This window comes from Zootoca vivipara, chromosome 11, assembly GCF_963506605.1.
Source record: "Zootoca vivipara chromosome 11, rZooViv1.1, whole genome shotgun sequence".
NCBI classification, from domain to species: domain Eukaryota; kingdom Metazoa; phylum Chordata; class Lepidosauria; order Squamata; family Lacertidae; genus Zootoca; species Zootoca vivipara.
In genome coordinates, this window is record NC_083286.1 from 62,963,614 (window position 1) to 62,991,355 (window position 27,742).

The 27,742-nt window shown below is 46.6% G+C and overlaps 1 protein-coding gene across 5 annotated transcripts in view; it reads left to right on the forward strand.

Annotated features, from left to right (window-relative positions):
- The first annotated feature begins 972 nt into the window (after positions 1 to 972).
- The window catches only part of UNC13B (unc-13 homolog B), a 160,255-nt gene continuing 133,485 nt past the window's right edge, over positions 973 to 27,742 (forward strand). For 2 of the 5 annotated variants that reach the window (XM_035100684.2, XM_035100686.2), the window contains exons 1-4: positions 1,028 to 1,315; positions 22,211 to 22,240; positions 23,198 to 23,297; positions 26,493 to 26,610. In XM_035100684.2, the coding sequence (XP_034956575.1) occupies positions 1,294 to 1,315; positions 22,211 to 22,240; positions 23,198 to 23,297; positions 26,493 to 26,610 (270 nt within the window). In that variant the 5' untranslated portion in view covers positions 1,028 to 1,293. Of the gene's footprint in view, positions 1,316 to 22,210; positions 22,241 to 23,197; positions 23,298 to 26,492; positions 26,611 to 27,742 lie in introns of all 5 variants that reach the window. The other 3 variants (XM_060280414.1, XM_035100682.2, XM_035100685.2) reach the window with 3 other exon arrangements.

A 27,742-nucleotide genomic window follows, 5' to 3' on the forward strand; every position in this document is an offset into this window, starting at 1 on the left:
TAAAGACCAACTAAGTTTTTATTTTGGTATGAGCTTTCATGTGCATGCACACTTCTTCAGATACAGTGAAATGGAAGTTTCCAGGCACTTATGTAGAGAAGGGGTGGGGAGGGGTGGGGATGGGGAGGGGGGATCACTCAGAAGGGTGGTGGAAATGGGTGATTGACTGACTGATAGCTGTTGATGACCGAAAACGACTGCAAATGGTTTTGCATGAAAAAGCAAGGGTTGAGATGGCTGAAGATCGCTTATCATGTATAATGAGATAAGAACCCGATATCTATACATGATAAGCGATCTTCAGCCATCTCAACCCTTGCTTTTTCATGCAAAACCATTTGCAGTCGTTTGCGGTCATCAACAGCTATCAGTCAGTCAATCACCCATTTCCACCACCCTTCTGAGTGATCCCCCCTCCCCATCCCCACCCCTCCCCACCCCTTCTCTACATAAGTGCCTGGAAACTTCCATTTCACTGTATCTGAAGAAGTGTGCATGCACACGAAAGCTCATACCAAAATAAAAACTTAGTTGGTCTTTAAGGTGCTACTGAAGGAATTTTTTTATTTTACTTCGATCCAGACCAACACGGCTACCTACCTGTAACCATAAAAAAAGAAAGAAAAGAAAGTGGAAAGTGAAATTATTGTTAATTACAAAACAGCAGCAACAACGCGGAGCCCCTTGTGCTTTGCTGCCTTCCTGCAGCTCGCGCCCCCTCTTCCCTAGCGGCATCTCTACGCCGGCTGGGCTCTGCGCGGGACGGGTGGGCGAGGGGGCTCCTGAGAGCGCGCAGAGTGCCCTTTCTCTCTCCCGTCCGCTGCGCGGGTCCCGACTAGGCAGGTGCGCCCCCCCCCCGGCGTAGGTGCGCGTGGCCCGGCGAGGGGCGTGGCCGCCGGCGCCACAGGTGCGGGCCTCTGTCCGGCCTGGCCCCGCCCCTCCCGTGCCGGCCGGGCGCGGCGATTGGCTGCGTGGCGGCGTCGCCCTTCGCGACGGGGTCTCCGGCGCGCCTCCCGGTGGGTCGGCCCTCAGGCGCCGCCGCCGCCGCCGCTTGCCCGGCCGCCCTCGCGCTCGCCTTGCTCCTCGCCTCCCGCCTCCCGCCGCCGCGGGTTCGAGTCCCGGCCTCGGCCTGGCGGGTCGGGGGCATGAGGAGGACGAGAGGCCGGGCGCCGCGCGGCAGCACCGCTCCCCCACAGCAGAGGCCTCCGCGCCGGAGGAGGAGGCGGCGGCGCCCCGGAGGACGACCAGGCAGCCCGGCCCGCCCGCCGAGAAGCCGCTGAGCCCGCCCGCGCCATGTCCCTCCTCTGCGTCCGCGGTGAGTCCCGGGGGCGGCGAGGGCGCCTCGGAGCAGGCGAAGAGGGGAGGCTCCTTCCTGGGGGGGGGGCGAGAGGAAGCTCCTCACGCGCAGTCATTATCCTTACTAATAATAATTAATAATAACGTGAAGCGCAGCCTGGGCTCCCACGGAAGGGATCGGTCTGTCGCGTTGCTCCCGCAGCCAAAGGGTTAATGCAGGCGGGTTTGTTTGTTTGTTTGTTTGTTTGTTGCGCTGATTCGGTGTCTCCCTCGCCCGCCTCTCCGAAGATGCTCTTCCCCGGCGCCTCCCAGACCATAGCTGCCAAGTTTTCCCATTTCTCGCGAGGAAGCCTATTCAGCATAAGGGAATTACCCTTTAAAAAAGGGAGAACTTGGCAGCTATGTCCCAGACCCCGAGCGCCCCTTTCTCTCCTCCTGACTCCTTCTTCCCCCGAGGATGGGGGGCTCCTCCGCCCCTGCCTGAAACCCCCCAAGTGGGCTGGGGCTGCGTTCTGGACCAAGGGGCGGGGCGCTGCTTCCCCCTGCCAGCTGTTGCTGGGAGAGAAAGCATGGGGCAAAGAAGTTGGGCCATCCCAGTCTGGGACATAGCTGCCAAGTTCCCCCCCTTTTTTAAGGGAAATCACATGGGGTTCGAAGAGCCCCCAAAAGTATTTCAATTAGCTTTTAAGAACTTGTAGACGCTGGCAGAGGGAGACTTAACACAAGTCAGAAGCAGCCAAGGCGCTTGGTCCTGCAACGACCAAGGGGCTCTCATAGCAATACAAGGAAGTGAAATGAGGAGCTCCTTAATCTGGTGATGTCAGATGGTTACACACCAGGGCAGCAACACGGAAACAGCCCTCCTCTTACCTGTATTTTGGTAACAAAAGGCAAGTCAGGTGCCTAAGACAACTCCCCCCCCCCGTTGTTGTTTTTGGCCAGGAACTACAGCATTTGAGGCTGCTTCTGAGGAAGTCCATTCCATTGTCAAAAAGTTATTAACTGCCAGAAAGCTATTCCCAATATTCAGTTGGAATCTCCTTTCTTGCAACTTGAATCCATTGAGTTGGGTCCTATGCTCCGGAGCAGCAGAAAACGAGCTTGCTCCATCCTCCATGTGGCAGTTCTGTAGATATGTGGGTCTGTACAAATGTATGCACATACTGTACCCACAACTCAGGATAATACGTCACACATCTGATGAATTGGACTGTAGTCTGCGAAAGGATGCTGGGCTGAGTTTGTTAGTCTGTAAGGCAAGAAGCGGGGGCCTTATTTTAGACTCCCACTCACATCAGACTTGGCCAGTGGGGCCAGTGATGATGGATGTTGTCAGCCCACTCCATCCAGAGGGCCACAGGCTCCTCATCCTTCCTTTCAGGCATTTGGTTGCTGTAATGTGGGAAGACAGGAGTGCCTGGCATGCTCTGGTCCATGGGGTCACAATGAGTCAGACCATAGCTGTCAACTTCCGGATTGGAAAATAAGGGATCAGCAGCGGTGCGGCACCAGAAGTCGTTTCATGCGCAGAAGTGACTTCTGGTGCCGGCTCTACCTGATTTCCAGTGCCCAGACATGGGCACAGCGGCACCAGAAGTTGCTTCTGCGCATGTCCAGAAGCAACTTCCGGTGCTGGGCTGCCCGTATCCGCATGTCTGGGCACTGGGAATTGCCCTTCGCGCATGCGCAGAGGCGATTTTCGGCCGGCAGGAGCTGCTTATAAATCTGGGGGAATTGCGGGATATTTTGCCATTCGGGATAACAGTGGGAAACGGATTTAAATACGGGGATTTCCTGCGAAAAACGGGAGACTTGACAGCTATGAGTCGGACACAACTAAACAACAATGTGGGAGTCGGTGGAGAAAAACCAAACACGTCTCCTAAGAATACCAGTATCCTTAAAAGTCACAAATCCCATGTGAGTCTGCATGATTTTTGTGTGCCAAGGCTACATCATGCGCTTGTTTAAGCCTTGTTGCCCCTCGATTGTCCAAATGATGCACTGAAGTAGGGGAAGAGAATGTGCTGCCGTTGTTTTGCCACCTTCTCCACTTTTATGTGGGGAGCTTCTGTAGATGGGGAAGACAAGTGTTTAGATGCTGGGCGTGACCGCCATGTTGGTGAGCTGCTTTTAGGTCAGCTGTGGGTCTGGAAATGCTGCGTTTGAAGTGGCTGGCTAAATTGGGGGACCTTTCTTCACAGTGTGCCGCTGATTTCTTGTGGTTTTGTTACTTTGGAACATAGGGAGCTTTCTTATACAGTGTCAGACCAGTACTCCACCTATCTCAGTATATAGCAAGCCTGTCCATTGACGAAGCAGAGGATGGGCATATGTCATGCTTATTCTGCACAGCTTGAACTTAACGGCCACTGGAAAACTGCCAGTGAGCAGAAAAGCAAAAGGCACATGGTTTCTTTTCGCTTGCTTCCTTGTTTGGGTGTTCAATATTTTCATTGTTGTGCTTGCCAACTTGCATCTGCCACTGTGTGTGAGGGAGAAGCCGACAGATTTCCCGTACCACGGCAGTGCTGAGTGGAATAGGATTTGGCCAAAGCACTATAAAAATAAGCACTCCCTGCATCTATCTGCATATTTCTGAGTACTTACTGTAGTGCCATTTTAAGAGGAACAGATGCTTTGCTGAAATCAGTGATTATCTAACTCTGAACTCAACTATAGCGATTCACATGTGGTTTGAGCTGGACAGCCCTCCTGCCTCCCCCATGCCTGATCCTCTGTTAACCTGAGGGGGGGGGCGGAGAGAAAGGTGCTTCCTTAACTGAAGAGGGCCTTCTTTGTTTTCAAGGTTATAACTTGTTGCTTTCTTATTTGCCTTGCACATTCTCAATGAGTGGAAGCATCAAGGATATGTGAGGCCTTACCAGGGGTAGCTTGCTTTTTCCTGGAGGGATGGGCTGGAGAGTGTCTACAGGAGCTCCTGAGCCTTGCTATGTTTCAGAGGTTAGGTAGAACCTTTTCTTCAAATCTGCTGTTTAGCTTTCCAGGTTACAATACACTGTTTCTTGTGGACCACCTCGAGCCATTGCGCAGAATAAAAAATGCTGCATGCACAAAGTGATTTACGAAGGGTGGTAAACAAGAAGAAACACCATGAAAAGAATGGGAATAAAGGAGCCTGATGCACAAACTGTAGTTTTTACATTGCAAAGGCTTGGTTCCAGTGTTTGAAACTCAGGTGTATAAGCTAGGTGCCCAGAAAAAAAACCAGGGACAGGTCTCTAACAGTGAAGGTGCCCGATGGACCTTGGTGGGAAGGAAATTGCACAACGGTCGCCCACCCCCAATATACTGCCTCCCAATCCAGGAATCCCATGACAGGGTGAACCTAACTCAGCCCAAATCCTCATAGCAAACACCAGAGGAATGATGTTTTTCTTTTAGCAAATAGTTACGTAAATAAAACAAACAAACGTGAAATAACTATCAATCATAATAAGAAAGCATAACTAATAAAACATCAGAACTACAGCTAAGAACATAAACTACAATAACATGTATTGATGGTGTCTTTTATCATGTGGACTACAAACATAAGTGAAACTCCTTAAAAACAAACTCATGGGAACAACTATATAGCTGACTATATCTACATCTAAAAGTTCAAGATGCAACTTAATCCAAACCATACATGAAAGACAGTGCCGTATATAAACACCTCCACCAAGATAAATCGGGCACCCGTGTTAGTCCCTCCCCCCCAAAAAACCCCCCAAACCCAGCCCCAAACAGACCATTGGTCCCTCATTCCTCCAAGAGTGTCTGGAGTTCCACATCTCGAGCAACTCCTTCCACATCCACTGCAAACAGCAGTTATGAGTCCCAACCAAGTGTTCAGTGTCCTATTTAGTATCCAACGACACCATTCCCCCACCCCACTCACAACAGTTGACTTTGGGGTTTATGGGGGACACCCAAACAGCACATGTTTTCCCCTTAAATATTTTTTGTACTTGGGCCAACCCTGAGGTTCCCCTGCCATGGCCTCGTTCTTGTCTGTTGATGGTGCTGTTTTGGCTACATAAGATCCAGCCCATGGAGAACAAGTTTGCTATTGGTATAAAAGTAATAATTGTATTTCCACATCCTTCTCCTCTTGCTGTTTCCTCCAGAACAGGAGATTTAACTGTTTCTTTCTCTCCCCCCCCCCCGTTGCTACCATTAGAGGTTGAAGGGGGGGAAGTGTTGGAGCCCGCCATGGGTGTACCATTCTGAAATAAACCTAAGGGAGACAGAAGATGTGGCCTGCAGGGTGTTGATTTTGGAACTGGCCATTAATTTTGTTAGTGATAACTGGGTTTTGACGTAAATGCGCATGAACGTCATGCATATTTATGTGCTACCAGTGCTTGGGGAGTTTTACCTTTAAAAAGAGAGTTGAATTTTAAATTACAGTGTCTGTGCTTTTAGAATACTTTTAATACTGGAACAGGAGCCTGTGCAAGGGAGTCATCAAAGAAGAGCAACATGGGGGTTGGGGAGCATGTTCCGGTCACTCACATGGACAACCAGGCATCAACAGAAACTCTGGCTATCACCCATGGCTGGAGGGTTGTGTTAGCTGTTTGTGATGAAAAGATATGCTTTACGCAAAGAGTTAATTGTGAATCTTCACTTGTCCGGCTGGCAGCATTTGAAGAGCAAGTGCTATTTAAAAACTCCTCCAGGCAGCGTCCGCATAGAGGCCCCATAGCTCTTGTCACCCTCACAGTCAAGATAGAACCAACTGAAGGACCAGCCAATCCCAACGGCCTCCTTCCTTCCCCAATACCACCTGCTCTTCGTGCAATACATTTCCTTTAAAAAAATTATTTCCCCCCCCCCATTTTACAGCAAATCAACAAAAGAAAAAAGATTTTTCACTACAAATTCCAATATCTTATTTTGACCTTCTCCTCTTTCTGCTGTTTCTAATGTTTGTATCATTTTTTCTGCATTTCCAAATTAAACCTAATTATTATTTATCCCATATAATCAATATTTATTATGTCGCTGCATGTCTTTACATCAATCCTGCGAATGATTTGACCTGTTTACAGTTATTTTGTAAACATACAATAAATGATTGCCGCTCTATCGTCTTATTTTTCCAGTAAGTTTTGCCATTTCTGCGTATTCTAGTACTGTAGTTTTTGTTGCCATTCTCCTTTGGTCGGGACGTTGTCTTCTTTCCATCTTTGTGCTAACATCACACAGCCTGCACTGGTTGCAGACATAAATAAACTTTTATACTGTTTAGGCATCTCTAATCTCATTATCCCCAAAAGAAAGGCCTCTGGGTTTTTTTTTTTTAAAAAAATTAACCTTAAACACTTTTTTCAGCTCGTAACATATCATTTCCCAGTAGACCTTTACCTTCTTACATGTCTGCCACATAGGGAAAAAGGTACCTTCGTTCTCTTTACATTTCCAGCATATATTCTATTCAGATTTGTACATTTTTGCTAATCTATTAGGTGTCAAATATCATCTACAGTATAAATCAAGTTCAAATGACTTCCCTTTAACCCATAACATGCTGTAAAGTTCAAATCTGCATTCCACAGTCGCTTCCGCGCTGACATTTCTATAGCACGTTCTATATTTATTCCCCAAGGTATCCTGGAGGATTTTGCTTGTTCATCTTTTGTTTGCCATTCTGAGAGCATCTTGTGCATTTTTGACATCACTTTAAGAGTAGTGCCTGACAGATCTCTGTCTCGTTGAGAAGTTGGACACACAAAACCCATTTTTTAATCTGATTTAAGCAGGTCGTTTACGTAAATGGTGATACTGTAACCAAGTGTGCAATACATTTCCTATGAAATTTCATAACAAATAGGAACAGGTTGTGCTCATTTAGCGAGTGCCGAGTCCTTTGCTCCTAGGCTCAAGAGGAGCCTGACTCTGTTTCTGTTACTTCACTTTCATTCCCTTATTTAGTTGCAACAGGTGTGGCAGTGAAGTGCAGTGAAGCTTCATACTTGGCTTCCTAAGCAAGGGCCATTTGTCCTCAGTTCCCCACCCTCTTAGCAATGCCCCTCCTGAGGTCTTCCCGTTACTCTAATGCAGGGCTGGCCAACTCCCAAGAGAGTTCAAAACTGGCAGTGATCTACCCCCTTTTTTGAGGTTCAGGTCAAAGTTGTTAAGGTGTTTTTAGGGAGGAGGAAAGCCCTGTTTTGGGGGGAATCAAAGTTCTACCAGTGATCTACCACAGGCGTCAAGTGATCTACCTGTTGGACATGCCTGCTCTAACGGACCAAGGGGGGCTTGGGAGTCTTCTCTTTCTGGAAGATTTCCCCTCCTGACTGGAAGGAGACCCCAGTTTAGTTTGTCTTCCTGCAGCGCCTGCCTCTCCTGGCTCAGACTCAGCCCTCCATTTTTCCCCAGACCCTCAACCCGCTCTTCCTATCTGAGCTGCGAGGCTCCGTTTTTGGGCTGTCGGTGGTCTCCTCAACTCAGAAGCGGCTCTCTCCATCAGGCAAACCCTCACCTGAGGCCTCTTTCTCATCCAGTGCTAGAGACACTGATATATAAGCGAGGTGCCAAATGGCTCCTCGAAACAGGGTTACAGTCGCCAAAACGGAACGGCTACTTGGCATTTGGAGGCCAGGCAGCTCTAAAGTCATCTTTTTCAACACCGCTTTGGGGTTCCTGAAATTCATTCTGATGGTGAAAACAGAATATCGCGGCTAGAATTTGACAGGATGTTTTGCTTGTGGGTGAGAGCAGTCCAGATCCAAGGGTCCCCAGGGATGCACCTCCAGATAGGGGGGGATGTCGGGCACCATCCTGGCACCCGGGCACCTTCCCTTGGTCGCAAGTCGTGCATGGGCAATTTCTGTAAGAGAAACACTGGGGTCTAGGTTTTTTAAATACTGTTTTTATTTATTTTCATGGTACAGAAGATAACTTTTGAGAAAACAATTGTTGCAACAGTAAACAACAGGTAGAGACTTATCATGCCATGTGTTAAAGTATCATTTGATTGCTCTAAGAGATCACACCACATTTTCCCATGAGTGCTGGGTGGAATCCTGCCACAGTCTGAACAATTTATGTACAGTACTCAATAAACATTTGACATGTGTCATAAAAGGAATGTGGATTGTGTTTGCCCTTTGCCGCTCTCACCTGGCACGTTAGTTTCTCAGCCAATACTATTGACCATACTCTGTTATACCAAGAATTAATGTTTGGCCCAACACTGGTTTTCCAACATCTGGCTATCTCCAAATGAGCAGCAGTCAGTAGAAAGGCTAAGGGGTCATCTTTAGGACAATCATGAGCAGACGGGATCCTAAGCCCAAGTAGTGGGAGTGCAGGGGACATTTCCATTGCTTTGTTGTGTATCAAGCTTATTTCTGGGAAGACAGCATTCCAGGAGGCTTTGACAATGGCACACCACCCCCACATAGGGAAATATGTCCCTTTGACTGCGCCTCCCCTCCGACAATTGTGATTGACTTCCTTACATGTTTGGGATAGCCTCACCCACCCATTTTTCTCTTTGGCCATTTGTGTTATTAGAGCTTTATAACTTGGGTCAGCTGGAGGCTTGGGGTCTGGTGGACTTGTGGGCTCTGCTCCAGGATCAGCCCCTTCCTTCAGGGTCTGCTCCATTAAAAATGTCCCTTATGAGGGACCAGCAGCCTCTTCTTGCCTCAGACTCGCCTCATGCTGTTGTCTGGAGTTTCTCTCATCGTGTTAGTTTGTTTGCGTTTTCTTTCTTCTTAAAGCTTAGATTACGTTTCGGTGAACCACTTATTTTTCCTAAAGGAGAATAAGCTCTGCTGAGGAAAGGCGTAGAATGTCCTAAACTTGGGGGTGTGATGGGATATTCCCCATTTGCCCAGAGAATTGGTTTTATTAATCATCCCCCCCCCCCACGTCCACAACCATTTCAAACGCGGCTCTCATCTCAAACCCGGCCCTATCTCTGTCCTTCTCCTACCCTAGCCCTTTTGCTATTTAAGTCTCTCCCTCAGAACCGGATCCTTTTATTTCCCCTCCCTCTGGGTGGCTCTCTCGCTAGCCATTCAGGGAGAGGCTCCCACCCTTTGGTGGAATCCTGAACTCTCCTTCCCTCCTCCCTCTGGAGACGGGGAGATTTTGGCATCTTTCTTCCCTTCAGATATCAGAGCAAACAGGGCTCAGTGCTGCATCTCCACTGTGGTTTGCATTTGTCCCTTTGGGGGTGAAGTCAAACTGTTGGGAGCTTGTAGCACCTGCTGTGGCTGCAGAGACCAAAGCGGGAGAGACGTCTTTTGTTGCATCTGGGGCAGAGGAAGGGGCCCAGTTGTGTCCGGTTGTGTTGCTGCAGATGCACCCCGGGCGTTCCTTCTCTTTTTGCTCCTCACAGTGGCCATTCATAGGATCATAGAGTTGGAAGAGACCCCGAGGGCCATCCAGTCCAACCCCCTGCCAAGCAGGAAACACCATCAAAGCATTCATGACATATGCCCGTCAAGCCTCTGCTTAAAGACCTCCAAAGAAGGAGACTCACTCCACCACACTCCTTGGTCACACATTCTTCCTCTGGTCACTGGAGATGCACAACCTTAGCTGGATAAGAACCAGGCCCCTTTCTTATCCGCATGTATTTCGCATAACGAACGCAAGCTTCCTGATGTCAGGGTGGTTGTGTCCAGGGAGGGTGGGCTCCTCCGGTATGGTGCTTGTGTCAGTTCAGCTTCTGCAGGTGTTCAACTCCAGGTGCCAACATTTTACAGTTTTTCGTAGTCAAACATCATAAGAAGAGACGCGGAGGCAACTGTTCCCTGAAACCCTGCAGAGCCCCTGCCAGTCAGTGCAGGCCGCAAAGGCAGGATTGAGATGGATGGACCAAGAGTCTCCCTCAGTACAAGCAGCATTAGAAACTCCCCTTGTTCTCGGCCAGGGGTAGGCAACCTAAGGCCTGTGGGCCGGATGCGGCCCAATCACCTTCTAAATCCGGCCCACGGACGGTCCGGGAATCAGCGTGTTTTTACTAGAGTAGAATGTGTCCTTCTATTTCAAATGCATCTCTGGGTTATTTGTGGGGCCTGTCTAGTGTTTTTACATGAGTAGAACGTGTGCTTTTATGTATGAATGTGTGGGGCATAGGAATTCGTTCAACCCCTCCCCCTAGTCTGGCCCACCACATGGTCTGAGGGATGGTGGACCGGCCCACGGCTGAAAAAGGTTGCTGACCCCTGTTCTAGGCACATTTTGCGACAGGGAATTTCATTGGTGTGAACAGTTTCTGTGCTCTGGGCGCAGTCCTGCGCCTAAGATTTCAGATTAACATGGCAGAGTGGAAGGAGAGGAAGACCTTTTTCTGCTTCCCCACTGCCAGCTACTTTCTGAAGACTGCAGGAGACCCTCTTAAGAATATTAGGGGGGTGGGCAGGGGAAGGGCTAGACCATGTGAAAAAAGAACATAGTATTATAGCTGCAGTTCATTCATTTTCAGCTTTGTATTCTTGTTATAAAAAAAAGTGTGCTAGACATTCCGTTGTTGCGCTCATAACCTGGGTTTAAGGTGCCATTTAGCTCCTGGCTTTTCTATCTCAGTTTCTGACACTGAGTACAAGGCCAGCCCCCTTTGCTCCTATGCCTCCCCACCACTTCTTTGGCTTCTTCTTCTGCAAAATCCAAGCAGTGTTGCCTCACCCTCACTTCCTCCCCTTATCGCTTCCTATTGTGCTGTCGTCAGTGAAAAGGTGCTCTCCACTTAGACATTGTTTGCTGGCTCAATGAGCTCATCTGTTTGCTCCTCGTCATTAAACTTTGTGAATGTTCTGTGGCACCTTCATAAAGTTGGCCAAGCTTTTGCTCTGTTTGAGCGATTCCTCTTGCAAGTCTGACCTGAGAATTTTTTGCAGTAATTTAAAATGAGAGTATCGGATTCAGTATTTGTTTTAATCTTGTACTGAGAAATGTATCTTTGCTGACCGACGGTCGAATAAAGAATGATGATGATGATGATTCAGTATTCGGGAAAATGAATGGATGGCAAGGTCATCCTAGGTCAGTGTTCAGCTTTAATTAAAACATTTCTAGTTAATTGAAGCCTCCCTCCCTCTCTCCCTCCCCCTCCCCTGTGGGTTCCCACCACTGCTTTCTCCTCATTCTTCTCCTTCAGATTTTATTTAATAGGGAAAAGCATCACTGCAAAATATGAAGAAGAGGGTACTTAAAGTGCACTCCCTCCTGTGGGAGTAGAAAGGGGGGGCAATTAAGAGAGGCTATTGGAAGGATAATAATCTTTTTATCACTAATCCCCCCAGTTGTGCTCACCAGGAAGCAATAAAATGGACTGAACCTGAAGCAGGAAGTTTTTGCTTAAAGGCAAAGGAGCCCTTAAAAGCCTCTGCAGTGATGTGCCTGTCCCCATTAATACAGCCAGGGCAGCATTTGTACCTTTATTATCAAAGAATCACAACAAATGTCTCAAAAATGGGAGATGTCTGGGACACTTCATTGAGCTGATGTCTGGATGATCTGTTGAAATTGGGTGGGAAAGCGTGGCAGTGGGTGGCAATTCCAGAGAGCAGGCATGGAAGCAGCCCTAGAGCTTGTGGCTGTTGCTTACAGGCAGCACAGACCCCTTGGGGGGCAAAGAGCACCCGTGCCCCCCTCTGCCCCTCTTCTGGGCAAAAGCCCAGCTAGTCCAAATGGATACATGGCTGATCTTGCTCTCCTTTTCCAAAGGTCTGCTTGCCCCACTTTTATACCTAGAAGAGGGACAGAAAAGTCAGTCTACTCAGGTGCAAATATTATTCCTATTCTGTTGGTTATCAGCTGTTGTGTGTTTGTGGTGTATTCTGCAGTGTGTTCCTGATACAACAGTAGTGCACTGGTGATCTTCCGCCATACTTCCTCAGAGCTACCACACAACTGCTTTCCGAAGGGGCTGCTGCACAACAGAAGCAGGAGAATAATAAACCTGAGCATTTGTGGTGTAAAAGTTCTTGAATTTCAGCAGGAAGTTAGAGGACACACGTAGATTGGAAGTGAAGCCGTGTGAGGGTGGATGGTTCAGTTGTGAGTTCGAGCCCCACATGGAGTGAAAGATTCATGCATTGCAGGGGGTTGGACTAGATGACCCTGGTGGACCCTTCCAATACTACAGTTCTACGACTGCTGCAAAACATTTGCAGGTACGACCAATGTTGAAAGCGAGATCACACGTGACCCCCCTAGTAGCATCATGAGCGCAAACCATCACGAATGTGCAATGTTTGTGCTCCAACCGGTTGCATAGAGTTAGTGAAGTTTGGCAGAGAAGGCCATACATTTGCAGGACTGTCTTGTCAGGGAAGGCTGCTTCTCATGAGCAAATAATTTTCCAATACAAAGGGATTTAACGTTAAACCAAATCTAATCAGAAACGTCTCCTGAGGGGAAGTTGCAAATTAAAATAGAATTCAATTTAGAATTTAACGTGCACATGCTTTGATGGCAGGGAGGAGGATCATATGGACTGTGGGCAGTCATGGTTCTGGGCATGAAATTGACTTCCTAATTGCTTTTTGAAGAAATAAGTATATGTGCTTTTCAAAGCAGAATCTTCTTGGGATATCCCCATTCCTTAAAATGGCCTAAATTACGGTTTAAGTTCCCCTCCCCTCCACTTTTTTTTTGTTTGGGGAAGCAGGTCACCTGAAATAATGGCCTGTCTCTCTTGCCAGCGTCAGCAGGATTAACATCCCATAATCTCAGTGATTGAATTAGAGATTTCATTCCTGTCCTCAGCGCTCAGTTCAAACCAGCAGCTGGGCAGAAACTTAAGGATGATTCTTGAATGGGGAAACGGCAGGAATCAGCTGAACCCTCAAACCCTGCAGAAAAAAATCCAGATCAGCTCCAGTCGTGGTAGAAGCGTCTAGAGCATTCGTGATCTCATGAAATTACATGGGGACTTTATTTAGTAATAAGGAAGTGAGCTTTTTAATTGCTGTGTGCATGCCAGTTGTGTATCTTGGCACAACTGACCCGTTGATGGAAGGGTACTTATTAATTAAATTTATACCCCTCCCTTTCTCCCAAAGGCGTCATGGGGGTGTTTACCCAGGGAGTCTTGCATTGGTAAGAACCATTGTGCCTGTCAGCCTTCGTTAGGTTTCCAGTGATGCTTGCAAGGATGGCCACCTTTTCCTAAACGGCCAACAATTAATCACAGCTCACCAGGGATGGGCTTCATCCATTTCCCTCCCCGCCTCTGATTCTCAGTGCCAGCTCAGATGGACAAGAAGTTGTCCTATGGACGGCAAGGGTGAGGTTCTGGTCTAGCCGACTCCTGGGCAGTGGACAGAGATGAGGATCGCAGGAAGCTGCCACATAACTTGGCTGTTGTTCCACCTAGCTCAGCCATGTTCCCTTGGACTGGCAGGGCTCTGCCAGATCTCAGGCAGAAAGGGCCTCCCCCAGCCCTGCTACCTGGATTTAAATTTTAAATAGGAATATTTAACTAAATAAGGGAATCAATCAGGGACCAAACTGCGGGAGGCAGTGCAAGACAGGAGTGCCTGGCGTGCTATGGTCCATGGGGTCACGAAGAGTCGGACACGACTAAACGACTAAACAACAATCAGGGATTGAACCTGGGATCGTGCCTGGATAGCTTGTGCTCTTCCATTGAGTCGTGATCCAGGTGTGGTCTGGGTTAGGCAGAGGGGGAAGTTTGAGCAAATGGGCAATGGGGTTACCATTTCACAATGGACCCAAAAACCCCCAGAAGGGAGTCTCATGCTGAATCTGCCAGTGCTTGCAGGACCAGGTCCCGGTCGTTGGAAGAACTGCATGTGGCTTGTAGCAAAGGCCTGATTGCAGAGCTGCAATCTGTAGCCTGGATGTGGGACCAAGGCCACGGCTCCTGCAGCTGGCAGCTACCTGCTCAGGTAAAGTTTACCCCTGTCAGCTCATGGATGTTCTGAGGACTCTTCCAGCCTTGGTTACCTGCTCTTGGCTTGATTCCATGGCTACAGGAAGGACAGGAACATAGTGTTATAGGAATTCTAAGGTCTTATATATATAAAATAAAAGTTCATAAATGTACAAGGCAAACACATACAGAGGGATATAGACCATGTGTCTGAAATCTAAGGTGAACAATCCTGAAGGCATTTTGACTCTCCCAAATGGACCTCAAATATTTCTCTGCAAGGAGGAAGGAAAAGGGGAAAGCTTTCCAATGGTCTTTGGACTGTAGGGGCTTACACCTCCCTGTAAATACAGTCTGGGAAATATCTGTTAAGTGAACACACTCTCAATATGCGTAAGAGATTCAGGAACTATCTCCAAGGAATGGCCAGGATACCCAGAAAAGACAATCAGATAAGGCATTATCAGGTATCCTGTTAGACAGGAGAGAGACAGCACACTCAAATTTCTGCTGAGGACCACCTCTTTCTGTGATGTATGCATGATGTTTTGGGGAGTGGTCTTGAGCTACAGGGTGGGCAATTTCAAAAGTCTATACAGTATAAGAGCTTGCACACCAATGTTCTGGGTTCCTCTCTTCCCTCCCTGCATGTGGTGAGTGGGGATCCTGTTGCAACAGTTTAATAAAGATCAGGCTTACTAGCCGCTTTGCTTCCCAATATTCTCTGGTTGGCCTCTGTTATTTTCTCCTACCAATAAAGAACCTACATAAGGACTTTATACGGGCTCTTGGGTACCCCATAAGGGAAAGGGAGCAGTTTTTTTTCTTACAACAATAGGAAGTTTCCTTACACCAAGCCAGACTATTTGCCATTGTTGTCTTCTCATGCTGGGAGAGTCTTTCAAGAGCCTCAAGCACAGGATTTTCAAATTTCTGGTCCTTTGAACTGGAGATGCCAGGCCCTGAACCATTTGCTTTCTTTGCCATTGAGCTACCATTCCTCTGGCCATGGCTTCCCCCTCTCTTTCATTCCTGTGGCCAGGATCCTTCCCAAGGACGTCATTCCCTATCTAGTGCTTCCACCTTGTCCCACTAAACCAGGGTCGGCAAGGTTTACCAGCAGAGACCCCCTGTGGGCCGGATCGCTCGTGCGCTTGCGATTTCCGGCGCCTGCGCAGATGTGATTTCCAGTGCCGTGAAAATGAGTCCCCACGCCACGCTGGTTTAGCACAGCGCATGGGGACTCGACAAGCAGGCTGCTTGGTTTGGGGGTGGCTCGGGGCCCGGTTAAACGACCCCCGTGGGCCGCTTGTGGCCCATGGGCCTTAGGTTGCTGACTGAGCCACTTGTGGCTGGATCTTCTGCAGCCCTTCCTCTTTTGGAGCCCAGCTTCTGGCACAGAGCTGAAAAAGGGAATGTCTTTATAGGATTCTGTGCTTTATTTCTGTTTGTGAGGTTGAACCTGAAAGGGTCAGTTGCCCATTAAAGCCTCTAGCTGCGGCCCTTGATTTCAGGCTCACTGAATTGCCGAGCCTCTCAGCCTTCTGCAAGGATTCATCATGGACATCACATTTTCTTCAGTAACAGCCACATTCTAATTTATGTCATAATATCCGATTTGTCATGCTCGTTCACAACCCAGCTGCCGAAGGCCTCATACATGATGTGAACCAAATCAGTTTCCCATATTAAAGCGAAAACATTTCTGCCGGAGGAAGGACTGAATGAAAAAATCCAGAAATTTGATGAGGGTATTATCTTGGAAGGATATTTTTTGGTGTTTGGGCAAAATAAGATACTGAAAAAGGCAGATTCCCCAAAGTTATCTATTTTCTTTTGCACCTGGCTATATATCATTTTGAAATGGAAATTAGGGGGAGGAGGAAACAGAATTTTCAGAGCGGGGGTTTGTTCGTACAACGTTTGCAGGCTTGGCCAGTGCAGCCCAACACAAGGCAAGAGAGAGGAAGTTCTCCTAGGAGCAGAAGTTAGATCACATCACTTCAAGCTAATAATAATAATAATTTATTATTTATACCCCGCCCATACTGGGCTAAGTATCGGTGGCTGGTCTGTAGCTGTCTTTGAGTAGCCGAGGAGCTGAACCCTTTCTAGACTGGCTCTGACTGAGGCCTGGCTTTATTTTAAATGTTATTCATTATTCATTATTAGATTTATGTACCACCATACATCAAAAGATCTCAGGGTGGTTCACACAATAAAAATACAAGATAAAAACACAAATGATTAGTTAAAAACAGCAAAACAATACCCCCCCAAACACATTTAAAAGGCTATAGAATATTAACCAGCCCAAAGTATGGTTGAAAAGGAAAGTTTTCGCCTGGCACCTAAAATATATATAACGACCCCTGTGGAGAACATCCCACAAATGGGGAGCCACTGCAGAAAAGGCCCTGTCCTCAGGTTCCACCCTCTGGACTTCTTGTGGAGCAAACTCACAAAGAAGGGCCTCAGAGGATGATCTCGGGGTCCAGGTTGGTTCATATGGAAAGAGGTGGTCCTTGAAGTATTGTGCTCCTGAGCTGTTTAAAGCTTTATAGGTCAAAATCAGCACTTTGGGCATGGAAACTAATGGGCAGCCAGTGCAATCGGGCTGGGATTGGTGTGAGATGCTCAAACCGTCTTTCCCCGATGAGCAACCTAGCCACCAAATTCTGCAGCAGCTGAAGTTTCCAAACTGTCTTTGGGAGCGGCCTTTTCTGATTAAAAATACAAACTTTCAAATTGTACCGTCCAGTATTCCTGACTTTAAATCTTGTTGTTTGTTTAGTCATTGAGTCGTGTCCGACTCTTCGTGACCCCATGGACCACAACACGCCAGGCACTCCTGTCTTGCACTGCCTCCCGCAGTTTGGTCAAACTCATGTTCGTAGCTTCGAGAACACTTTACTAGACTTTACGAGAACATTACTAGACTTTAAATCTAGTAATGGCTTAACCTGCAAAACCAGTGGGAGATACTGGAATCATTCTAAACTTTCTGAATGCTCCCAGGATCTTGCTAATTGCATGTGGCTGGCAAAAGCCCTGCAGAAGATGGATTTCTGTTCACGAAACTCAGTTTGCAAATGGAACATATCAGGTTTTATGATTCATTAAACCAGTTAGTTGGAAGAAAGAAAGAACTGCTTTTTCTTGGGCTGCAGCTCCCACCTGAGAAGCAAAGCATATTAGTCCACTGGGCTCTGTGCAGCCTCCAGGGAGTCGGATGCTTCTCTGCCTCCTGTGTTTACATCCTTAGATGGTTCAGCAAAATTTGCCTTGGATGTGATGTGCATAGCTGCCAAGTTTTCCCTTTTCTCGCGAGGAAGCCTATTCAGCATAAGGGAAAATCCCTTAAAAAAAAGGATGACTTGGCAGCTATGGTGATGTGTGAGGACTGGGGGGGGGGCAATGAATCTCATCTCCCAAATGAACTTGCTGTCTACAGTGGGTTTCTTTGTTAAATGAACTTGATTTTATCTTCTTCTCACCCTCTAAATAACCTTTAAACACACAGAATGCTAATAAAGTCCGTACTGGAGAGGTTTTTCTTTAGCTATCACATAGCAATGCATTTTGGAAAATGAGTTTGTGCAAAGCTGGGATCTGCAGTAGTTGAGCTGTGATTCTTTATGGAAGTGCAGAATGCCGCCCTGAACCTAGACTCTAACTGTCATTTTGACTCTGTGTTCAGGGATTTGTCTCCCAAAGGCATGGCATGAATGGCAGGAGTGACTGTCCTGGCGCAACCCCAAGCTCAGCCGTCTTGCAGGTGGCGCTGGCCTGCTCTTCTCCTCTTCCTTGAGGTTCCTTTCTAATGAAGGGAAGCTGGCGCATTTTTGGAAATAAACCTGTTTCCTCATGTTTCCTGTTCTTCTCGTGCAGTTGTGCTTTAAGAAAGTTCATTTGAAACTTCAGCCTGAGTGGATGGCAGGGAAGCAAAATCTCTGCCAACAGAGCAGGAGAATGCAAGAGTTTTATTACAGGTTTTTGCAGTTTTGCATGGATTCTGGGGCACTTCCTTCCCAGTCAAGGAATTTCACACTGCAGGTTGAGAAGAGAACAAGAACATAAAGGAAATGCCCAGGAATGCTTTCCGGAATGATGAGGGACAGGACTTCCCTGTGGCCAGAACAGTGGGCCAGCTCAGGATGTGGCTGGAAGACGATGCAGATGATGGCTTTTGTAAGAACAGTACAGGAGAACAGACTTCTCCCTGCTTTAGGTCTTGTTTTCTGTTCTTCAGACACACAGTACTTAAATGCAGCTGAAGTAGAATTCATTTTGCATTATGGTGAATGAATAGCAAATCATGCCCTGGATTTATATAATCTTTTTGCCATCTGGCCATTCTTTCTCTCTTACTACGCTGACTGCTCTATCTCTCTCTCTCCCCCCCCCATCCAGTTCTAAAGGCTCTAAAGTTGAGCTTTTTGCCCCAATATCTCCAGCTGACTTTGCTTCCTGCTGTTAGGATTGTGCTGAGGGATTGTTTTATTCTGAATCCTTTGAAGATTAACAAGAATATACAAAAAAGAGGGAGTGGAGCTAATTGTATCTTCTGAACAGGCCTTTGGGCTTTGTGGCTGAGAGATCACAGAGCCAAGTAATCCCTTTGCCACTCTGCCTTATTTATCCAAAGAGTGGGGCGTTTAAAATTGGTTGTCTCTTGTTTTTTTAGAACTTGAGTTTTTCTTTGAATTAGAAAGGTGGGATAGAAATCCTTTGTGGCTGAATTAAATCATGGCCAAGTCACTTGGCAGTACCAAACACCTGTTATCATCTGTAGAAATTACCAACCAGCACAAATGTTTGCTACTATACCTGCCAGCACACACAGACAAATCTATGTTATTTTACCCAGTCAATTACATTTACACCCCACCTTTCTTCCAAGGAGCTCAAGGTTCCCCCTCTCCCGTTTTGACCTCATAACCCTGTAAGGTCAGGAGCAGGCATAGGCAAACTCCAGATGTTTTGGGACTACAACTCCCATCATCCCTAGCTAACAGGACCAGTGGTCAGGGATGATGGGAATTGTAGTTTCAAAACATCTGGAGGGCCGAGTTTGGCGAAGCCTGGTCTGGAGTGAGTGGCTCAAGGTGGGATCAAGTTGATTGAGAGTTATATTTATTGTTGTTATTGTTATTCGTGTTTTATATCCTGCCTTTCTGTAACACAAGTGTATGCAAGGCACAAAAATGCAGATAAAATATTAACAAACTGAAATGATAAATGAAAGCTGTATTTGGACAAAACCACATTTTTAAAGAGGACTACCTTTAAAAAGCCAACTGAAACAAAACTGTTTTCAGAGCCTGCGTAAAAGCAAGCAATGAAGGCGCCAGAAGTACCTCTTGGAAAGGTTGCTCCGTATTCTGGGTGCCACAACCCACAAGGCTCTGCTGCTGCCCTCTGCTACACCTCTTCCACTGGCAGGGAGATGGAAAGTCCTTGAGCAGATGCGTTATGGGAGAAGGCCACCCCCAAAGAGGTTCATTGGTTGTCTGGTTGGGGTGTTTGCCTTCCCTGGTTTCCTAAAGGCTTCCCCATCTAATCGCCTGAAGGCCTTTTGCTCACCACGGGTGGCCAGGCAGGTGGCTCCTTGACACTTGTCTGAGGCAAGTGTGTTTAACTTCCTGGAATAGGTCCTGATCCTTTCTCTTTCCTGGTCCTCTTGCTCACCTGCCGCTGTCTCTGCTGGACTCCTAATCCTTTTTCTTCAAGTGGGAAGCCGTGTGTGCTGATTCTAGGCACGCACGCACACACACACACAATCTTAATTCAGCATTTGGGATAAATATTTACTTGTTTGAAAATTGAGCCAAAGTGTTGGGTCAGGAAGGGAAGGCCATAACTTAGGGATGCTTCACAGGACCCTGCTTTGGTCCACTGGGAGAATCTCTTTGGATTTCTCCCCAGGCTTGCTTTCGCCATCCTCAGGTGTGCAGTTCCAGACCTTCCTTTCTTGACAGATAAGAGCTGCTAAAAAAGTAAACGTAGCTCCTTGCCCATTTGCAAGAGCTGTGCTCTTGTTTCTTTTGCTTCTTCATTCCCATGTCCTCTTCTGGAACGGGGTGTGTGATGCTGCTGCTTCAGGATCTGTATCAGAAACATCTGTATCAGGAACCTACGCAGATGTTCCTTACGGCTCAGCAAAGCTCGGTATCTAGGCCACAGCTTGTGTTCTCGCTTTCCATCTTTTCTGTGCAACCCCCCCCCCCCAGCTGACCTGAGCATCCACAGCAACATGGGAGATTATCATCTGGTGCAATTCTCTCCTATCAGAGGTTCTCTGCTGCTTTCTATGGGCTTCCAGGATTGCTGACAGTGTGTTCCTCTGTCTGAAATGGGATCAGATGTGGCAGAGCTAATTGCCTCCAATCTGCTGAGTTTTGAAAGCGCAGGAGTTATGGGGGCAGCTTGCGTGTGTCAGGCAGGACAGTTAAGGGTGGCTGTTAGTTCTCTCCCCCCCCCCCCGGGGTTTGCTCTTAATTGGAGAGCCTACCTGTTCATAGTTTTGGCAGAGAGAAACCAGAGGCTAGATAGTTGCTGTGTAGATTCAAAGGAAGAGTGTATTTAATGGAAGAGCTTTAGCGTAAAAGCGTGCTGGAAGTTGCAGTTGGAGCTGTCATGAATCACACACACAGAGGTTGTCCCGATGTTTCCATACTGTGAGAGGGGATAGTTCATGCAGTGAGCAAGCTGTCACTTGCTGGTAATTGGGCAACTGGTGGCTTAATTGAAGGCAGACAGAGCTCCTTACTCAGGCAGGTGAAAGGGAAAAAGGGAAGAAGAGAGGAAAGTGAATTGGGCTTACAGGCTCCTTGCTCCCCTTCAGGGCTCCCTTACCTGCTATGCCAACACCAAGCACAGCGAGGGTGAGTCTGGACAGATCAGGGCTTTCTGCTACTTGCTCTGACTGGGCCTTGACTAGAAAGGGCTGGGGTCACCCAGAGTTGGCTCGGCTGGGCAAATGTCAGGCCCCAGATGCCTATGAGGGCTCAAGGGACCAATATTTTGGCTTTTTGCTGGGCTTCCTGGAAGGGCAGGGCAGGAGCTGAGCAAGCAAGCCACAGCTACTCTTGCTGCCTCCTTTAAAGTGGAGGGTGGCAGCCTGCATAAACCTGCCCATACCAGTCGTAACCAGGGTGGTATGGGGAATTGTAGAGGTGTAAAGTTGGAAGGGTACCAAAGGGTCATCCAGTCCAACCCCCTGCAATGCAGGAATCACAGCTGAAAGGCCATAGCTCCTTGCTAGAGTCTGGCCTGCAGAAAGGTCCCACATTCAATCCCTAGCACCTCCAGGCAGGGTGGGGAAAACGCCTGTCTGGAAGTGAGGAGAGCCTTTGCCAACCGGGGCCCCTCCAGATGTTTAGGACTGTGACTGTCCTCAGTCCCCGCCAGCACTTCCTCTTGAAGTCCAGAACATCTGGAGGGCACCCTGTTGGGGAAGGCTAGCATAGGGCAACCAGCCTAACCAGCCAGGTGGGGCTCCCTATTGGCTGTGCGCTTGTTCTTCTTCCTTGTAAAGGGTGAACTCGGAGAGAGACACACACAGTTTGTGCACAGAGCTCTCCTGGCGCTGCTGTTGCAAGTCTGCAGTGGTTGCTGCAGGGCGGCTCAGATGCAGGTGGAACTTGGCCTGTCCAGCCGTGCTCAGTTGTTTTGGACCCGGGTAAGTGGTTTCCTTGTCCCCCGTGATACCGCAGTTCCAAGCCCCTCATGAGCACAGCCACCATCCAGAGCTCCTGGCTTCGGGGGACAAGAGCCAATTTGTGCTGACAGTGCAATACTCCTTGGACAACAACATGCTTTGTTCTCCGTTTCAGCGTTTCTTAAATATTCCCCCGTTTTTTCTGAAGGAAAGTGGGGCAAAGCATTGGAGTGGCTTCTTATCCAGGTTCCTTTGTTGTGAAAAATGAAACTAATTTGAAGGCTTCTTTCTCCCTTACCTGCAGCCGAAACGTTTAACAACCTGAGAGTTAAAATGCTTGAGGTTGGAATAATCAACTGACATCCTCTTTTTTTCTTTTACAGTAAAGAAAGCAAAGCTGCAGGGGCCACCAGGTGAGCGCAGATTTTCTTCTGCCCAACAAGTCTGCCTGCTGACATCCATGTTCTTGCAATTGCCTCTTGGCTGGCTCTCTGCTGGCAGGAATTTTCTAGCTTCTGAGTGTTTGGCCTGCTTCTTCCCTCTTGCTAGAGAGGGTTGAATTATGCAGTTCCTTCTAAAATCCAAAATGGTTGGACAAAATAACGATAATAAATTTATTAGATTAATATATCGCCCTCAGGGCAGTTCACAAGATAAAATAAAGCCAGGCCCAGTTATAGGCCTGACCTTGGCCACTGAAAAGTCTCAAGGGTTTCTGAAGCAGCTTCAGCACAGCACCATTACACAGTGGTACCTCGATTTCCGAATGCCGAAAACCCGGAAGGAAATGCTTCCGTTTTCGATGCACCTTGGAAGTTCCACGGCTTCCGCTTAATCCCCCCCCCCCCAAATTTCTCAATTGAATTTGCAGACTGCCCTTTGCGCCTTGGTTTCTGAACGTTTTGGAACACAAACAGTCTTCCGGAACGGATTACATTTGAAAACCAAGGTACCCCTGTATAAGGAAGTTACCTTATACAGGCAACCACACCTGGGAGCCTTGGAGTATTAAACTGAAGCAGCTCCACTTTGCTATCAGCAATGAAAGCAGCTTGATTTCTTACATTTCAATGGAAACTGAGCAATTCCACCCCCCCACCCTTGACTCCTGGCAGTTCTTAACACATACCGGTAGCTAGCATTCCTTATTGTGTGAAACCTTTTTCAGTCATTGGGGCCAGATCATGAAGGCCAAGGAGGTGGCAGTGGAAACTTCTCTTCTGCCCCTGCTCTCCTGCCATCTCCTTGCTCTGCTGAAGTGCAGCTGGTGGGACGGGGGGAGTCATTTTCTTTCCATCAAATATCATGTGTTGGCAAGGAGGAGTTTGAGACACTTACCCTCAGGTGAAACAACTCTGCTTTCTCTCTAGATAAATTCAATACGTATGTGACCCTGAAGGTGCAAAATGTGAAGAGCACCACGGTTGCTGTTCGAGGGGACCAGCCATGCTGGGAACAAGACTTCCTCTTGTAAGTGAATGCTGTGGGTCGAGGTCACACCTGAAACTGGAGTGCCGTGTTGCTAAGTGTTAATTTTGTCGCTCAACTAGCAGGGGGTAATGATGTTCCACCAACTGAGTTATGGGAAAGCGAGTATTTATGTTAAATTTCATACAGGGAGGATAAGATGGGAGAAATTGGGAAATTAGGCACTTTAAACATGTTTTTTTGTCTTGGGAAAGAGACAAGAGAGGAAACACCATATTGTTCGGTTAAATTAATAATAGATCACTGTACAGCCATACCTTGGTTTAAGTACGCTTCGGTTTGAATACTTTCAGTTTAAGTACTCCGCGGACCTGTCTGGAACGGATTAATCCACTTTCCATGGGAAAGTACGCTTCAGGTTAAGTACAGACTTCTGGAACTAATTGTGTACTTAAACCGAGGTACCACTGTATTGAAAAAAGTAATGCTGAGGGGGAGTTCAAAGCAAAAGATTGGATAGGATTGTATTTATGGTATATGGTGTCCCCTTCCTTTCAAGAGCATTGTAAGTATTGTATTTCTTTTGAATGTTAATATTGTTGGTACTCTGAAGATCTTTCCTTTCCTTTGAGATTTAAATGCATATTAAACTGTTGATATTAGTAAGTTATAATTAAAAAAACCAAAATGCTGAAAGCAGAAACATTCACCTTTCTCTGTTTGTTGGGAAGTTGCAAAGGTGTTGCTTGAAAACACATGTTGCTCTCTGTAATACCTTGCCTGGGCTTCTCCACACTGACATCTCCAGCTGGCCAGGTAAGGGACATCATGCCCTTCCCCAAACAGCACATGATCTCAGGGAGGTATCCAGTGAAACAGATCTGCTAGCATAGGGCATTTGGGCTGTGCAACAGAACTGCCCCTCCCTCCTTCCCTCACCTCTCTTTTTTTTTTAAATATATTTTTTATTAATCGTTTTATCAACAAACATACAAATACTAAATACAAAAAACATCAAAATACAAAATACAAAAACACAAAAATCAAACAACATACAACAAAAAAATATATCATTTCTCTTCCAATTTGATATTCATTGTCTTCAGGCTTCCCCAATTCCCTACTATCTGATTTTCATTTTTATAAACTTCTATAGCAGTTTCTAAATCATCTTCCTTGCCCATCATGTAATCTCTTTAACACTTCAAAGTTAATTCATCTTCGTATCATCTACCCTTATTTCTAACTTTTAATCTTCTATTATCTCCCTAATGCCTTAACTTCTTTATTTTCCTGGATATTCTAACTCTAATCATCAAATACATTCCCTATATACATTTTAAATTTCTTCCAATCCTTTAAAACTTTGTCATTTGTCTGGTCCCGGAGTCTTCCTGTCAGTTCTGCCAATTCCATATAGTCCATCATTTTCATTTGCCATTCCTGCATCGAAGGCAATTCCTCTTTTTTCCAGTATTTTGCTATTAATATCCTAGCAGCTGTGGTGGCATACATAAACAAATTAACATCGTCTTTGGGAATTTCTTCCCCAATTATTCCAAGCAAAAAGGCTTCCGGTTTTTTCAAAAATGTGTTTTTAAACATCTTTTTCAATTCATTGTAAATCATTTCCCAGAAGCCTTTTATCCTAGGGCATGTCCACCACATATGGTAGAATGAGCCAACATCCTGCTTACATTTCCAACATTTGTTTTCGCTTTTGTGGTACATTTTAGCTAACTTGACCGGCGTCAGATACCATCTATACATCATTTTCATCAAATTTTCCTTCAACACCGTACAAGCCGTAAATTTCATACCCTTCTTCCACAATTTTTCCCACTCCGACATCATCACATTATGACCCAGATCCTTGGCCCATTCAATCATAACTGATTTTGTTTGCTCATCCTTCAAATGCCATTCTAACAACAAATTGTACATTCTGGACAAATTCTTATGGTCTGTCTCTAATAATTCTGTTTCTAATTTCGATTTTTCTGGTTGAAATCCTATTTTTTTATCTAACTTGAATGCTTCATTTATCTGCACATACTGAAACCAATCGCTCAACCTATCTTTCAATTGTTCATATGGTCTTAACTTGAAGTGGTTTCCCACCTCCATCAAGATATCTTTGTATTTCAACCTATTCTCATCCATATTTGTCCTTTTAGGTTTCTTTGCCTCAAGTGGTGAAATCCACCTAGGAGTTTTTCTTTCCAACAAATCTTTATATCTCATCCAGACATTAAGCAATGATTTCCTAATTATATGACTTTTAAAACCTTTATGCAATTTCACTTTATCATACCATAAATATGCATGCCAACCAAATGCATTATCATGGCCCTCTAAGTCCAACAAATCATCATTGTCTAACAAGAACCATTCCTTCAGCCAACAAAAAGCCGCGGCTTCAAAATATATCTTTAAGTCCGGCAAGGAGAATCCTCCTCTTTCTTTTACATCAGTCAAAAGTTTATATTTAATTCTTGGCTTCTTCCCCTGCCAGACAAATTTAGACAATGTCTTCTGCCGCTCTTGAAAACATTTCATTTTTGTCAACTCACCTCTCCTCCCCCACCCCGTAAATCTATTCTGGAGCAGATTGGGGGTGGGGGTGGGGTGTAGAGAGATGAGAGGTGGTAGAAGTTGCATTGCGCAAGCAGAAATTTTTGCACCAGCGGATCTGCTTCTTTGGATGCCGTCCTTGGTCTGCTTAAAGGGGTGGCGATTCCTTGCAAATGTGAAAACTTAGGTACAAAATAAGGGGTGGGGCCGATCTCAGGGGAAGAAAGGGATCTGTCAGGACTGTGAACTTGGGTTTTAAAAGAAGTGGAGCAATCTACTGTGGCTCAGGCTACCATGTAGTAGAGTCCTTTGTCAGAGGTAACTTTAAATTGTGCGTTGAGATTTGGCTGGAGGAGCATCTTCCAGGCAAGCCCAGCAGGCTTTGACTTGTGGTCCTGAGTAGACCTCTAGTGGCCGAAATGCATCTCTGCAGTTGTCTGTGCTAAGGCTGGTGATCCTCCTCCTGTCTGTGGGATCCCAGGAAATCCTCCTGTTGGTCTGGCTTGACCTGCAGCTGAAAGACAGTGGCTATTAAGATTAAAACTGGGACAAGGCAGTCAGTTGGGAAGCAATAAGAATGGTCATTGTAAAAATGGCGAAGGTGGGGGTCCAGTTCCCCCCCCCCAGCTGCTTATGTGTTGTGTCTCTTTACCTCCTTTGCAGCGAGATCAGCCGCCTGGACCTGGGCTTGATCGTGGAAGTATGGAACAAGGGGCTGATCTGGGACACAATGGTTGGGACAGCGTGGATTGAACTGAAGGCCATCCGGCAGGCGGATGAGGTCAGTAGACCTTCAGAGCCGAGAGAGATGCTCTTCACCCCCCTGGGACTTCTGAGGGGTTTGGGGTGGCAGTGAAGAAATGTCAAAGAGCTTTCCCTGTGCTGTTTGGTTGCTTCTGTCTAGTATCCAGGATGATGCTGGATTGCAACTGCCATCATCCCTGGGGGCTGGTCAGGGTGAATGGGCTGATGGGAGTTGGAGTCCAACAACATATTGAGTCTTTCTGCCCTAGAGCTGCCCTCTTCTTCCTCATCTGTACTGAAGCAAAGGCTCATGTGACCCAGCCAGGAGATGGAAATGTCGCATACTTTGTCCACGCAGTATTGTTGCAAGATCCAGAAATTAGGGAATCCTTTTCTAAAGCTCCCCCCACCCCTTGACTTCAGTCACAACTGATCCAGGCACAATGACCCGCTTAAGGCATGCAAGGAAAAGTAATTTTACACCACACTCTGTACTGTCTTCTAAGGCTGTAAGTGGAAACGCTGCTGTTCAGTTGTTGTTTCTAAAAAAGAAGGCCTGTGAATTAAAGGAAACCTCTTGGTTCCTCTTCTCAGAGCCCATTTAGGCCAAGAGGGTTTTCTGTTGACTGCAAAGGATGGTTTGTCTCAAGCTCTGAGTCCACAGGTGAAAGACGTTCTGTGATTCTGCCACAGCAAATGAGCAGGATTTTGTTTAGTGGCACATTGCTTGTTCTCTACAGTATACATATTTTGTTTTTAATAGATGATTTTCTGCTTTGGGGCGTTTGGACTTCCAAAAAGCAGTAAATAAATTGTAGCAGCAACAGCACACTGGTGGTCTCTGACATATTCTGTAGAAGCTTGAATTCCTCCAAAAGTTCAGACCATTTCCTGATGTGGTTTGGAGTTACCATATCAATTCCCTCTTGCAGGGGTGGGGGTGGGGGGACCTAGTCAGACGGTTTTGCCAATTGATTTGATGTGTTTTAAAAGTTTTTTAGTTTTTAGTTTTACATTTATTTTTTGTATGTTGCCACAGTTTTTTATGATGTGTGTTTTATAAATTATCTAAATGCATGTTGTTGTGCCTCTGAGCACTTTGGGGCCTGCTGCGTATGGGGCGATAAAATAACAGACATGAGAAAAGTGGGGAGATGGATGGGGAGATA